The sequence below is a fragment of the Salvelinus sp. IW2-2015 genome, linkage group LG3, assembly GCF_002910315.2.
Source record: "Salvelinus sp. IW2-2015 linkage group LG3, ASM291031v2, whole genome shotgun sequence".
Classification (NCBI taxonomy): Eukaryota; Metazoa; Chordata; class Actinopteri; order Salmoniformes; family Salmonidae; genus Salvelinus; species Salvelinus sp. IW2-2015.
Window position 1 is genome coordinate 33,908,300 of NC_036840.1, and position 14,892 is coordinate 33,923,191.

Genomic DNA, 14,892 nt, shown 5'->3' on the forward strand with positions numbered 1-14,892 from the left:
GTTGTTGACAAATATTTGTACATTCTAAAAGCATAATTTAGAATAATCTTTATCAAAAGTTTGCATATTATTATAACATCAGCCTTACCCAGGCCTCTTTTAAGGACTCCATAAGTTTTATCTGTATGTGTACAAAGTGAAATTGGTGTCATAATGAAGCTTTACCGCTTGGGCTGTAATGATGAGTAGTATTTTGATCTTCAGTTAAAAAAAATATTACATGAATTTAAGATGCCGACCGTTTACTCCAGATATAACAGACTGACCATAGCCCTCGACACAAATTATTACAGCATAAATACTGGAGGCTGAGACAGGTGGGGTCGGGAGACACTGTTGCCCCGTCCGACGATACCCCCGGGCAGGGCCAAACAGGCAGGATATAACCCCACCCACTATGCCAAAGCACAGTCCCCACACCACTAAAGGGATATCTTCAACCACCAACTTACTATCCTGAGACAAGGGCAAGTATAGCCCACGAAGATCTCCCAGGGGGGGGGCACCAACCCGGACAGGAAGACCACGTCAGTGACTCAACCCACTCTAGTGACGCAACCCTCCTAGGGACGTCATGGAAGAGCACCAGTAAGCCAGTGCGTAATACGGTTTGAGGCAGAGAATCCCAGTGGAGAGAGGGGAACCGGTCAGGCAGAGACAGCAAGGGCGGTTTGTTGCTCCCGTGCTTTTCCATTCACCTTCACACTCCTGGGCCAGACTACACTCAATCATAGGATCTACTGAAGAGGTCTTCAGTAAAGTCTTATAAAGACTTAAAGGTCAAGACTGGTCTCACATGGATAGGCAGACCATTCCATAAAAATGGATCTTTATAGGAGAAAGCCCTGCCTCCAGCTGTTTGCTTAGAAATTCTAGGGACATTAAGGAGGCCTGCGTCTTGTGACCGTAGCGTACGTGTAGGTATGTACGGCAGGACCAAATCGGAAAGATAGGTAGGAGCAAGCCCATGTAAAGCTTTGTAGGTTAGCAGTAAAACCTTGAAATCAACCCTAGCCTTAAGAGGAAGCCAGTGTAGAGAGGCTAGCACTGGAGTAATGTGATCAAATATTTTGGTTCTCGTCAAGATTCTAGTAGCAGTGTTTAGCACTAACTGAAGTTTATTTAGTGCTTTATCCGGGTAGCCAGAAAGTACAGTCATGGCCAAAAGTTTTAGGAATGACACAAATATTTGGAATAACAAATCAAATTTGCTGCTTCAGTGTCTTTAAATATTTTTGGAAGATGTTACTATGGAATACTGAAGTATAATTACAAGCATTTCATACGTGTCAAAGGCTTTTATTGACAATTACATGAAGTTGATGCAAAGAGTCAATATTTGCAGTGTTGACCCTTCTTTACAAGACCTCTGCAATCCGCCCTGGCATGCTGTCAATTAACTTCTGGCCACATCCTGACTGATGGCAGCTCATTCTTGCAATAATCAATGCTTGGAGTTTGTCAGAATTGTGGATTTTTGTTTGTCCACCCGCATCTTCAGGTATGACCACAAGTTCTCAATGGATTAAGGTCTGGGATTTCCTGGCCATGGACCCAAAATATCGATGTTTTTTCCCCGAGCCACTTAGTTATCACTTTTGCCTTAGGCAGATGCATGCAGATGCACTCACACCTGCCTGCTTGCCATTCCTGAGCAAGCTCTACTGGTGGTGCCCCGATCCCGCAGCTGAATCAACTTTAGGAGAGGTCCTGCGCCTTGCTGGACTTTCTTGGCGCCCTGAAGCCTTCTTCACAGCAATTGAACCGCTCTCCTTGAAGTTCTTGATGATCCGATTAAATGGTTGATTTAGGTGCAATCTTACTGGCTGCAATATCCTTGCCTGTGAAGCCCTTTTTGCAAAGCAATGATGATGGCACGTGTTTCCTTTTTAGGTAACCCTGGTTGACAGAGGAAGAACAATGATTCCAAGCACCGCCTTCCTTTTGAAGCTTTCCAGTCTGTTATTCGAACTCAATCAGCATGACAGAGTGATCTCCAGCCTTGTCCTCGTCAACACTCACACCTGTGTTAACGAGAGAATCACTGACATGATGTCAGCTGTCCTTTTGTGGCAGGCTGAAATGCAGTGGAAATGTTTTGGGGGATTCAGTTCATTTGCATGCAAAGAGGGACTTTGCAATTAATTGCAATTCATCTGATCACTCTTCATAACATTCTGGAGTATATGCAAAATATCCATCATACAAACTGAGGCAGCAGACTTTGTGAAAATTGTATATTGTGTCATTCTCAACTTTTGGCCACGACTGTAGAGCAGTGCAGTAGTCTAATCTAGAAGTGACAAAAGCACATTTTGGACAGAAAGTTCCTGATTTTGCAATGTTACGTAGATGGAAAAAAGCTGCCTTGACACAGTCTTGATATGTTCGTCAAAAGAGAGATCAGGGTCCAGAGTAACGCTGAGGTCCTTCAGTTTTTATTTGAGACGACTTTACAACCATCAAGATTAATTGTCAGATTCAACAGAAGATCTCTTGTTTCTTGGGACCTAGAACTAGCATCTCTGTTTTGTCCGAGTTTAAAATAGAACGTTTGCTGCCATCCACTTCCTTATGTCTGAAACCAGGTTTTCCAGGAGGGCAGTTTTGGTCTTCACCATGTTTCATCGAAATGTACAGCTGTGTGTCGTCCACATAGCAGTGAAGGTTGACATTGTGTTCTGAATGACATCCCCAAGAGGTAAAATATATAGTGAAAACAATTGTGGACCTAAAACAGAGTCTTGAGTAACACCGAAATGTACAGTTGATTTGTCAGAGGACAAAACCATTTACAGAGACCAACTGATATCTTTCTGACAGATAAGATGTAAACCAGGCCAGAACTTGTCCATGTTTGACCAATTTGGGTTTCCAATCTCTCCAAAAGAATGGTGATCGATGTGTATCAAAAAAGATGCAGAGCCTCGGTTCTGATGCCATTAAAAGGTAATTTTCACCTTCACAAGTGCCATCTCAATGCTATGATGGGGTCTAAAAAACAGACTGAAGCATTTCGTATACATGTTGTTGTCTTCAGGAAACAGTGAGTTGCTGCGCAACAGCTTTTTCATTTTTTTTTTTTAGAGGAATGGGCGATTCATATAGGCCTATTATTATTTTTTAAATATAGTTGCTGATCACGGTTTGGCTTTTTCAGAGAGCTTATTACTGCCACTTTTAGTGAGTTTGTAACACATCCGTGGATAGAGACTGTTTATATGTTCAACATAGGAGGCCAAGCACAGGAAGCACTCTTTCAGTAGTTTAGTTGGAATAGGTCCAGTATGCAGCTGAAGTTTAAAGGCCATGACTATTTTCATCAATGTGTCGTGATATAGTATTAAAAAACTTAGTGTCTCCCTTGATCCTAGGTCCTGGCAGTGTTGTTCAGACTCAGGAAAACTGAGCTTTGGAGAAATACACAGATTTAATTGAGGAGTCCGAATTTGCTTTCTAATGATCATGATCTTTCGTCAAAGAAGTTCATGAATTTATCACTGCTGAAGGAAAGCCATCCTCTCTTGGGGAATGCACATTAGCTTTGCAACTGTATCAAAAATACATTTGGATTGTTCTTATTCTCCTCAATTAGGTTGGAAAAATTGGGTGATCGAGCAGCAGTGAGAGCTCTTCGATACTGCACGGTTCTGTCTTTCCAAGCCAATCAGAAGACTTCCAGTTGGTGTAGCGCTATTTACGTCCAATTTTCTGGAAGCTTGCTCAGGGCTCGGGTATTTTCTGTATACCAGGGTGATAGTTTCTTATGACAAATGTTTTTTTGTTTTTTAGGGGTGCGACTGCATCTAGGTATTACGCAAGGTTAAATTGAGTTCCTCAGTTAGGTGGTTAGCTGATTTTTGTACTCTGACGTCCTTGGGTAGGTGGAGGGAGTCTGGAAGGGCATCTAGGAATCTTTGGGTTGTCTGAGAATTTATAGCACGGCTTCTGATGATCCTTGGTTGGGGTCTGAGCAGATTAGTTGTTGTGATTGCAAACGTAATGAAATGGTGYGCCGATAGTCCAGGATTATGAGGAAAAACATTAAGATCCACAACATTTATTCCACGGGACACTGCCACAGAGTATGACTGTGGCAGTGAGTAGGTCCGGAGACATGTTGGACAAAACCCGATGATGGCTCCGAAAACCTTTTTGAGTGGGTCTGTGGACTTTTCCATGTGAATATTAAAGTCACCAAAAATTTGAATATTATCTGCCATGACTACAAGATCCTATAAGAATTCATGGAGGAACGCTGTATACGGCCCAGGAGGCCTGTAAACAGTAGCTATAAAAAGTGATTGAGTAGGCTGCATAGATTTCATGACAAGAAGCTCAACAGAAAACAGTTGTTTTTGTGAATTTAAATGTGCTTTCGTAAATGTTAGCAACACCTCCACCTTTGCGGGATGTGCAGGGGATATGGTCACTAGTGTAACCAGGAGGAGAGGCCTCGTTTAACACAGTAAAATCATCAGGCTTAAGCCATGTTTCAGTTAGGCCAATCACATCAAGATWATGATCAGTGATTAGTTCATTGACTATAACTGCCTTGGAAGTGAGGGATCTAACATTAAGTAGCTCTATTTTGAGATGTGAGATATCACAATCTCTTTCAATAATGACAGGAATGAAGGAGGTCTTTATTCCAGTGAGATTGCTAAGGCGAACACTGCCATGTTTAGTGTTGCCCAACCTAGATCAAGGCACAGACAGTCTCAATGGGGATAGCTGAGCTGACTACACTGACTGTGCTAGTGGCAGACTCCACTAAGCTGGCAGGCTGGCTAACAGCCTGCTGCCTGCACCCTATCTCATTGTGGAGCWAGGCGAATTTGAGCCCTGTCTATGTTCGCAGATAAGAAGAGAGCACCCCTTCAGCTAGGATGGAGTCCATCACTCTTCAGCAGGCCAGGCTTGGTCCTGTTTGTGGGTGAGTCCCAGAAAGTGTGCCAATTATCTACAAATTCTAAATTTTGGGAGGGGCAGAAAACAGTTTCATCTTTGCCTCGATCCTGACTAGTCTACCAGTCCCTGCTGCTGAAAAACTTTRCCACAGCATGATGCTCCCACCACCATGCTTCACCGTAGGGATGGTGCCCTGTTTCCTCCAGACGTGATGCTTGGCATTCAGGCCAAAGAGTTCAATCTTGGTTTCATCAGACCAGAAAATTTTGTTTCTCATGGTCTGAGAGTCTTTTGGTGCCTTTTGGCTAACTCCAAGCGTGCTGTCATGTGCCTTTTAGTGAGGAGTGACTTCCGTCTGGCCACTCTACCATTATGGCCAGGTTGGTGGAGTGCTGCAGAGATGATTGTCGATGATTGTCGAAATGGAAGTTTCTCCCATTTCCACAGAGGAACTCTGGAGCTTTGTCAGAGTGACCATCGGGTTCTTGGTCACCTCTCTGACCAAGGCCATTCTCCCCCGATTGCTCAGTTTGGCAGGGCAGCCAGCTCTAGGAAGAGCCTTGGTGGTTCCAAATTTCTTCTATTTAAGAATGATGGAGGCCACTGTGTTCTTGGGGACATTCAATGTTGTAGAAATGTTTTGGTACCCTTCCCCAGATCTGTGCCTCGACATAATACTGTCTCGAAGCTCTACGGACAATTCCTTCAACCTCATGGCTTGCTTTTTGCTCTGACATGCACTGTCAACTGTGGGACCTTTATATAGACAGGTGTGTGCATTTCCAAATCATGTGCAATCAATTGAATTTACCACAGATGGACTCCAAGTTGTAGAAACATCTCAAGGATGATCAATGGAAACAGGATGCACCTCAGCTCAATTTAGAGTCTCATGGCAAAGGTTCTGAATACTTATGTAAATAAGGTATTTATGTTATATATTTTTAATACATTAGATAAAATTTCCCAAAACCTGTTTTCGCTTTGTCATTATGGGGTATTGTGTGTAGATTGCTGAGGATTTGTATTTAATCCATTTTAGAATAAGGCTGTAACGTAACAAAATGTGGAAAAAGTCAAGGGGTCTAAATACTTTCCGAAGGCACTGTACATCACTGATTTCTATGTGCACAAACATACATAACCTTGTCCTTTCAACATATTTTTCTGCATGACATCTTATCGCATGATTTTGTTCCCAACAGCCAAATTGGTAGAAGAACACATCCCTTTGCAGCAGGTTACCAAAAAAATTGTCAATGGCACCACCCCAGGATTTGGTCGCACCACCCCAGGATTTGGTCGCACCAATTTTCTTCCGCAGCATCATGCAATATCATTCACCTTTTATAAAGTCATTCACAGTGCTTTCGACTGTGTAATAGACTACTGAGATGGTAGGCTATCCAAAAGATGTTGTTTCATCTAACATGCCCAAGCAGGAATGGACGGTTCAAGATATTTTGATGTGCAACCTAATCTATTGATTGTCATGAATTGTGAATTGACAATAAGGGGTTTTATATATATATATATATATTTTTTTTTTCAATAGAGAATTTGTCTACATCTTTATGTGCACTAATATCATAGGCTAATTTATTTTGGGGCTTATTCACCACATGAGGAAGTGAAAACTCAAAYCACATTAGCTAGATCGCTAACGCTAAGTATAATACCCACTTCTAGTAGTCATGTATTAATCTAACAGTAAYTGTAATGTCCTAAAAATAAACTATTTTACAACCAAGAAATTTGATATGGCTTTAAATACGAAGCGRGAGGAATTCATTATCACTAGAACAATCTATTTAGACCTGATCAGAAAGCTTCTTTCCTTGCAGGTTCTTAATCAATCAGACAATTTACATTTTCCCTGGCCCAGACAGATTTGACATATTTATACTGTGGRGTTGTTAAATTCTAGTTTCTGATTGGCTTGAAGGTTATTCTAGAGCGTGCATTATTTCCCTATAACGCACGGTATAATTCAATGGTAATAGAATATGTAAGAATGGACTATGTTTGAAAGCAAAAGTCGAATTGATAACATTATTGGTATTATTGAAATTAGATTTTATAGCAAGCTAGGACTGATGGTTATCTAAACTAGCAAGTCTGTTTGTTTGGTTTTCAAGGCAACTACTGTCCCTTCTCTAGTAAATTTGCCCGCTACCTCAGTGGATGTTTAACACATTTCTACCTGCAAATGAAAACATTTCCAGTGGTAAATGTTCTAAATTTATAGCCATGGTGTAAAATGGATCATCAACTCGGGGCTCTATGCGTTCTCTGGAAAATAACGAAAGACGTGGAATAGCGCGTCGTGGAACCCACCATCCACGTCGTTTGTTATTTTCCAGAGAACACACAGCCTCTCGTTAATTATCCCTTACTTATTATATTCTACTGAGCCATTTACTTTGTTAGTGTTCTTCATTTTTATTCTTAATTTTTGTTGTTGCATTGTCGAGAAGGAAGGAAGCATTTTGTTGCGTACCCCATGCATAAGACTAATAAAACCTGAAACTTTAAACACACTAAAATATAGCAAATGTGGTCAAACAACGCTGAACTTAGTGTAGCCCGCACTATAAACAAGCTGCAGTTGGCTCAGGGTCTGATCATTGTTCACATGACATTGCGACATACAGGAATGCTGTCTTCTTCGCTTTCAAATCTGAGGGATTTTGTTGGAAATGTAAACACACATGATCGAATAGACCCAATCCCAAAACGTACACACATATAGATAAAWTGTAAGTCTGTGGCGACTTATTAATATCCTAACAGACTCAAATCCTTTTGTTAAACACCACCTAATTATTAACAAGTCTTCCTACTGCAATGTCTCAGGAAATTAGCAGGAAACGTAGACATGTTTAGAATCATCATGGAATAGGCAGTCCCAACACTTTAGAGAAAGTAGGTCTGCGGACACTTAACAATCATTTTAGCAAAACCCTGTTCCCTAAACACAACCTGATGATAAACAATTAGAACATTCCACTCCTTTTTTTGCGAAGCTGCTGGAAATTGCAAAAGGTTGAGAAAACCAGAAACATATGCTTTAACTTCTTTCCTCCTAATGGTGGTAAAAGTCTCCTGCCTTCTTTTACTAATGGTGGTAACAGTCTCCTGCCTTCTTTTACTAATGGTGGTAACAGTCTCCTGCCTTCTTTTACTAATGGTGGTAACATCTCCTGCCTTCTTTACTAATGGTGTAACAGTCTCCTGCCTTCTTTTACTAATGGTGGTAACAGTCTCCTGCCTTCTTTTACTAATGGTGGTAACAGTCTCCTGCTTCTTTTACTAATGTGGTAACAGTCTCCTGCCTTCTTTTACTAATGGTGGTAACAGTTCTGCCTTCTTTTACTAATGGTGGTAACAGTCTCCTGCCTCTTTTACTAATGTGTACAGTCTCTGCCTTATTTTACTAATGGTGGTAACAGTCTCCTGCCTTCTTTTTGTGATGGAAAAGGACTTAGTTCAGTAAATTAGCAGTGTCAGAGTACCATGATGTTCAAGTAGAGTAAATAAATATGTTTCTCTCAACTCATGAAGTGTCATCCCATCCTTTAAGTTGTAGACAGTGCTGGATGAGGCCATTAATGTTGGCTTTATAGTCAGTCGTTGCAGGAGGCTCATCTTCATGCAGAATGGAAGTCTTCCTGTCTCTTTTGAGGAATATTTGTGGGCTGTTAGCAGTATTTACAACACCAGGGTCATGTCTTACTGCTTGCATCTTTTTAAGTTTTCCCATCTTGCATTTTATAGTTGTATCCAACCTATGCATTGGTATTGATAGTAGTACTTCACTTCTATATTTKATTTGTCTAGAGGACAATCCTATCTGCCAATGGAGTGACAGCATTGAGTTGGATATAGACTACCATTGGTTGTCCTTATTTTCCCCAATATCCACAAATTATCTGACAGCATGTGGTTCCATACTGCCTCCTGATTTGTTGTCATGGTCCGTCTGCACAGATGACGTGTCCGGCAGCAGCGCTGAGTACCCAGACCGTGTGTCCATGATGGAGGGGCGTCTGCAGTCGCAGGAAGATGAGATCACGCTGCTGAAGTCATCACTGGCCGACGCYCTACGCAGGCTCCGCCTCCACGACCAGTTGATCCCCCTGCTTAAACAGCAGATCATCGCAGGTGGATGGCCAACCAMCAGACCACAGTTGTACTCTTTTAACATTATTGTGCCCGAACCGTACGGTGCTGGCTTGGATATTTTCTTCACCGCACGGTTCCAGCAAATATCTTGAATGTTTAACCAGGCCGGTAAAGTGCAGCTCGGCTCAGTAGTGTGAAAAGGGTTGTAGATGATTAACTACAGTACACAAGCAATAAGCTGTAACCYATACATTATCCTACCCGTGTCTTGTGCTTCTATGAAAATTCCATCCTTGKACTAAATGTGTGTGATTGTGTCCATTTTTTGTGTGTGTGTGTCCTCAGTAAACCCTGCAGCCTCCCGTGTCCTGAACCAGGTTTACTGCTCTGACGGTTTCTCCAGCTCCKGTAAACTGTCCTCCAGCTCAGCCCTGGACAGCCCCCGCCACCCTGCCACCAGGTACTGTGCCAGGCCAGTGCAGAGGGACTGTGGGCATGGAATGGGTTGGCTGGCATGTTTGTCCAGAGCCATATATGGAGATATGGCTCAAACATGATCAATGTGTGGAAATAAGGCATAGTTTGACAGTCTTTGGACTTCATGACCAGAATGTTACAGTTGAAGTCGGAAGTTTACATACACCTTAGCCAAATACATTTAAACTCAGTTTTTCACAATTCCTGACATTTAATCCAAGTAAAAATTAGTTAGGATCACAACTTTATTTTAAGAATGTGAAATGTCAGAACAATAGTAGAGAGAATGATTTATTTCAGCTTTTATTTCTTTCATCACATTCCCAGTGGGTCAGAAGTTTACATCCACTCAATTAGTATTTGGTAGCATTGCCTTTAAATTGTTTAACTTGGGTCAAACGTTTCGGGTAGCCTTCCACAAGCTTCCCACAATAAGTTGGGTGAATTTTGGCCCATTCCTCCTGACAAGATTTGTAGGCCTCCTTGCTCGCACACGCTTTTTCAGTTCTACCCACAAATTTTCCATAGGATTGAGGTCAGGGCTTTGTCATGGCCACTCCAATACCTTGGCTTTGTTGTCCTTAAGCCATTTTGCCACAACTTTGGAAGTATGCTTGGGGTCATTGTCCATTTGGAAGACCCATTTGTGACCAAGCTTTAACTTCCTGACTGATGTCTTGAGATGTTGCTTCAATATATCCACATACCTTTCCTTCTTCATGAAGCCATCTATTTTGTGATGTGCACCAGTCACTCCTGCAGCAAAGCACCCCCACAACATGATGCTGCCATCCCCGTGCTTCACGGTTGGGATGGRGTTCTTCGGTTTGCAAGCCTCCCCCTTTTTCCTCCAAACATAACGATGGTCATTATGGCCAAACAATTTTATTTTTGTTTCATCAGACCAGAGGACATTTCTCCAAAAAGTACGGTCTTTGTCCCCATGTGCAGTTGCAAACCGTAGTCTGGCTTTTTTTATGGCGATTTTGGAGCAGTGGCTTCTTCCTTGCTGAGCGGCCTTTCAGGTTATGTCGATATAGGGCTCGGTTTACTGTGGATATAGATACTTCTGTACCTATTTCCTCCAGCATCTTCACAAGGTCCTTTGCTGTTCTGTGATTTGATTTGCACTTTTCGCACCAAAGTACGTTCGTCTCTAGGAGACAGAACGCGTCTCCTTCCTGAACGTTATAATGGCTGCGTGGGCCCATGGTGTTTATACTTGCATACTATTGTTTGTACAGATGAACATGGTACCTTCAGGCATTTGGAAATTGCTCCCAAGGATGAACCAGACTTGTGGAGCTCTACAAAAAAAAATCCGACGTCTTGGCTGATTTCTTTTGATTTTCCCGTGATGTCAAGCAAAGAGGCACTGAGTAGGCCTTGAAATACATCCACAGGTACACCTCCAATTGACTCAAATGACGTCAGTTAACCTATCAGAAGCTTCTAAAGCCATGACATCATTTTCTGGAATTTTCCAAGCTGTTTAAAGGCACAGTCAACTTAGTGTATGTAAACTTTTGACCAACTGGAATTGTGATACAGTGAAATAATTTGTCTGTAAACAATTGTTGGAAAAATTACTTGTGTCATGCACAAAGTAGATGTCTTAACTGCCTTGCCAAAACTATAGTTTGTTAACAAGAAATTTGTGGAGTGGTTGAAAAATGATTTTTAATGACTCCAACCTAAGTGTATGTACATTTCCGACTTCAACTGTAGGTAGGTGTGTATATTTATGTGTAACATTCATAGACTCTTTTTCCTAGTCCCAATCTAAAATGTATTTAGCACCTAGCCCACTATTGATATTTTACCTGCCTTGATTCAAAATGTATGTTGTTTTTATTGTATAACATTAAAATGTTTTTCCTCTGTAGAGCTTTGAGATATAACTGTATAATGAAAAGCGCTATACAAATTTTATGTAGTTTTATTCTGTATATACACACTGGCCAGTTTATTAGGTTCATTCATCTAGTTGCCTCCAGAACAGCCTGAATTCTTTGTGGCATGGATTCAACAAGATGTCGGAAACATTTMTTGCTCAAATGGTATCAAGGGACCAAACGTGTGCCAGGAGAAAATTCCCCACACCAGTACACCACCAACCTGTACCGTTGACACCATGCAGGATGGTTCCATAGACTCATGCTACTTAAGCCAAATCCTGACTGTGCCATCAGCATGACGCAACAGGAATCGGGATTGGTTGGACCAGGCAATGTTTTTCCACTCCTCAATTGTCCAGTTTTGGTGATTGTGTGCCCACTGGWGCCACTTCTTCTTGTTTTTAGCTGATAGGAGTGGAACCRGGTGTGGTCGTCTGCTGTTAATAGCCCATCCGTGAGCAGGACCAACGAGTTATGTGTTCTGAGGTGCCTTTCTGCACAACACTGTTGTACTGCACTGTTATGTCTGTTTCTGGCCCACCTGTTAGCTTGCACCATTCTTGCCATTCTCATTCGACCTCTCTRGTGAACAAGCTGCTTTCGCCCACAGGACTGCCGCTGACTGGATGTTTTTAGTTTTTTGCACCATTCTCGGTAAACTCTAGACACMGTTGTGCATGAAAAGCCCAGTCATTTCTGASATACTGGATCTGGCYTGCCTGGCACCGYRGATCATACAACGCTCAAAGTRGCTRCGGTCACTCGTTTTGCCGAACAGAACCTGTCGAACAGGAACTGAATGCGTCGGCGTCGGTCTGCCTGCGTTATATAGCAYTCCACGACCACGTGACTCACTGTCTGTAGGAGCGATTCATTTTCGTGAACAGTGTGGTGTACTTAATAAACTGTCCAGTGAGTCRTCTCACTCACTCACAGCATTTAACTTGTTTAGGAAAGTCTTGTTATTAGAGCTGAGTAAATTAATAGTATCCTGTATGATGTTTGTTTGTATTCTCTCTCTATTAATCTCAACTCTATACTGTGTGTGTATTTAGCCAAGTACTAAACAGCACTGAAGGTGAGAATGGCTCTAATGGTGAGAAAGGCTCTAACTCTACATCCCCGGGCCTCATACATAAGACCCCAACGTATGATCGGGCTACCCAGATGTGTATAAGAGACAGACTCTACATCCCCGGGCCTCATACATAAGACCCCAACGTATGATCGGGCTACCCAGACAGACCTCACTCCTCTGATGCAGGAGCTAGACAGGGTCCCCCTTGCTCTCACCAGGCCTGTCCAGAGCCTCTCCCTGGAGGATGCCCTTCCCGAGGGGATGTCTCTGACAGAGGAGGCTCGGGCCAAGTTCCACCACATCCAGGGACTAGAACTGGAGGAGCAGGAGAAGGATGAGGAAGGGGAGGAGAAGGACCTGAGTTGGGCGTCTTCCGTAGAGGAGGCCATCCACCCCACCGCCATCAGGAACCTCCAGAGAGATGACCTCCAGGACCCAAATGGRTCCACGGAGAGCTTGAGCTCAGCCTCCCAGACCCCAATCTCGGGGTCCCCAGCCCCCCCTAAGGACCTGTCCGCCAGCCCCCGGAGCGGACCTCTCTCCACCATCCTGGAGGGCGAGAAAAAACCCCTGTGCGTTGTCGCCACCTCTCCTTCTCTTCTCCATTCCTACCTGATTGCATGGTTTTTGGGGGAAATCACCTCTTTTTGACACTGTCTCCTATTCTCTATGCTTTTATTACTACAAAGCGCCAGTGTCAAAACCCTAATCTAAGAATCAGTTTGCGGTAGCCAGTTTTCTGATTCTATTAGGTTGCGTTATGGAAAGCCTTCAGTACCAAGGAGCATACCTTACGTGTCTCCCGCTGGATCCGGCTGCTGTGTTATTTTCCATTTGTTTGAAAGGAGCTAAATGTGTGTACACTAACCTGATAATCAAATCTGAGCCTCGTCCTTTAATTCAAGCATGGATTGATTCAGCATGATTTCCTACATGTGGATATTTCAATGGGGCTTTTCATCTGACATTCTTTTGGGAGATTCTTTCGCTGCATGCTGCTCTATAATCACACAAAACATTTTCCAGCTTCCTCCGTGTGTGTGTGTATGCATGCACATATGTGGTTGTGTGTTTGTTGTTTTGTTTGCTAATTATTACTTGCAAGAGGTCTGTTGCCAATTGATAGCATATGTTTCTGTCCATGAAGAAGTCCATCAGCTCAACCCTGCCACACCATGGAAACTAAGAGGTACTAAGACAGTGGTGTCTAAGTTATGTACAAGGATATGAACTGGGCTATTCAGTTCCAAACTGATCTACTACGTACTATATGCATGTGTGTTATCACTAGGAGCCACAGTGGAGACCCACTGGGCAAAAACTAGTTGACTCAACATTGTTTCCACATCATTTCAACCCCCAAAAACAATGTAATGACGTTGAATCAACATGGAAAACTAATTGGATTTGCAAAAAGTCATCAACGTAAGGGTGTTTTTAGATTTTTTTCCCCACCCAACTTTTAACCTAAATCCAATGACAGGTGCATTTTTTTGTTATTGATTTCGCGCTGAATTCACTATCGTTGACAACTCAACCAAATATAAATCAAAACTAGACGTTGAACTGACGGCTGTATCCAGTGGGMAGGAGGTCATCTSTGTTTCACTTCCTATTATGTATTGTGTTGGAACATCATTGGTCACATGACAAGGGCCATTTCCTCTAGTTATTGGGCAAGTCATTATCAGGAAAATCTGTGTGTGTTCCAGCAAAAATATGCCCCATCATAGAATACACGTTGAAACACACATTCAATGTTCATCAGTGTGTGTGTGTGTGTGTGCGTGTGTGTTTGTGGAACCCTGCATATAAATCCTCTTATGCTGCCTATCCACTCATTGTCCAGAGCTCGCAGGAACAGTGAGAAACTGGTGAAGGACCCCCAGGAGAAGACAAAGAAGCTGCTGGACAAAAAGGCGGCATCCTCGGCCAACCTACTTAACAGATCCCCCAGTCTGGAGAGGTGAGAGAAGTCCCATCCATCAGCAAGATTGTCTTTCAAACTCATTCTCACATCACATTTTCCTACGGCTGCATAAACATGACGTATTTCACCAAGTAGTCACTRATTGGAGTTCCCTTTCTTCTACTATAATAAAATGACTTTCCCATGAAAAGTCTTCATCTCCCAATTGTGTGAGCTGGGCCCAAAGACCGTATAATATAACGTTTGGTCCCAGTGGTTGAAAGAGTCTTGGATATAATGTGTCTGTCTAACAGTTTTCTTTTCTCACAGCCGGACCAAGGATCTTATCGCCAGAGCAGGTAATACATATCCAACAACACTACTCTCTCCCCAGACTCGGGTTGCAACCAGGACTTCTGGAAAACAAGGGAATTTATTGAAAGTTCCTGGAATTTGGAACCCTTACTTCAGACGTTCTATAATGCATTATTCAA

General features: G+C 42.6%; 1 protein-coding gene across 4 annotated transcripts in view; it reads left to right on the forward strand.

The window, feature by feature from the left end:
* Window positions 1-14,892, forward strand: part of LOC111955272 (echinoderm microtubule-associated protein-like 3) — a 40,056-nt gene that overhangs the window by 14,672 nt on the left and 10,492 nt on the right. For 2 of the 4 annotated variants that reach the window (XM_023975458.2, XM_070436264.1), the window contains 5 exons: window positions 8,902-9,075; window positions 9,382-9,496; window positions 13,637-13,678; window positions 14,339-14,455; window positions 14,729-14,757. In XM_023975458.2, the coding sequence (XP_023831226.1) occupies window positions 8,902-9,075; window positions 9,382-9,496; window positions 13,637-13,678; window positions 14,339-14,455; window positions 14,729-14,757 (477 nt within the window). Of the gene's footprint in view, window positions 1-8,901; window positions 9,076-9,381; window positions 9,497-12,466; window positions 12,508-12,595; window positions 13,062-13,636; window positions 13,679-14,338; window positions 14,456-14,728; window positions 14,758-14,892 lie in introns of all 4 variants that reach the window. The other 2 variants (XM_070436273.1, XM_023975465.2) reach the window with 2 other exon arrangements.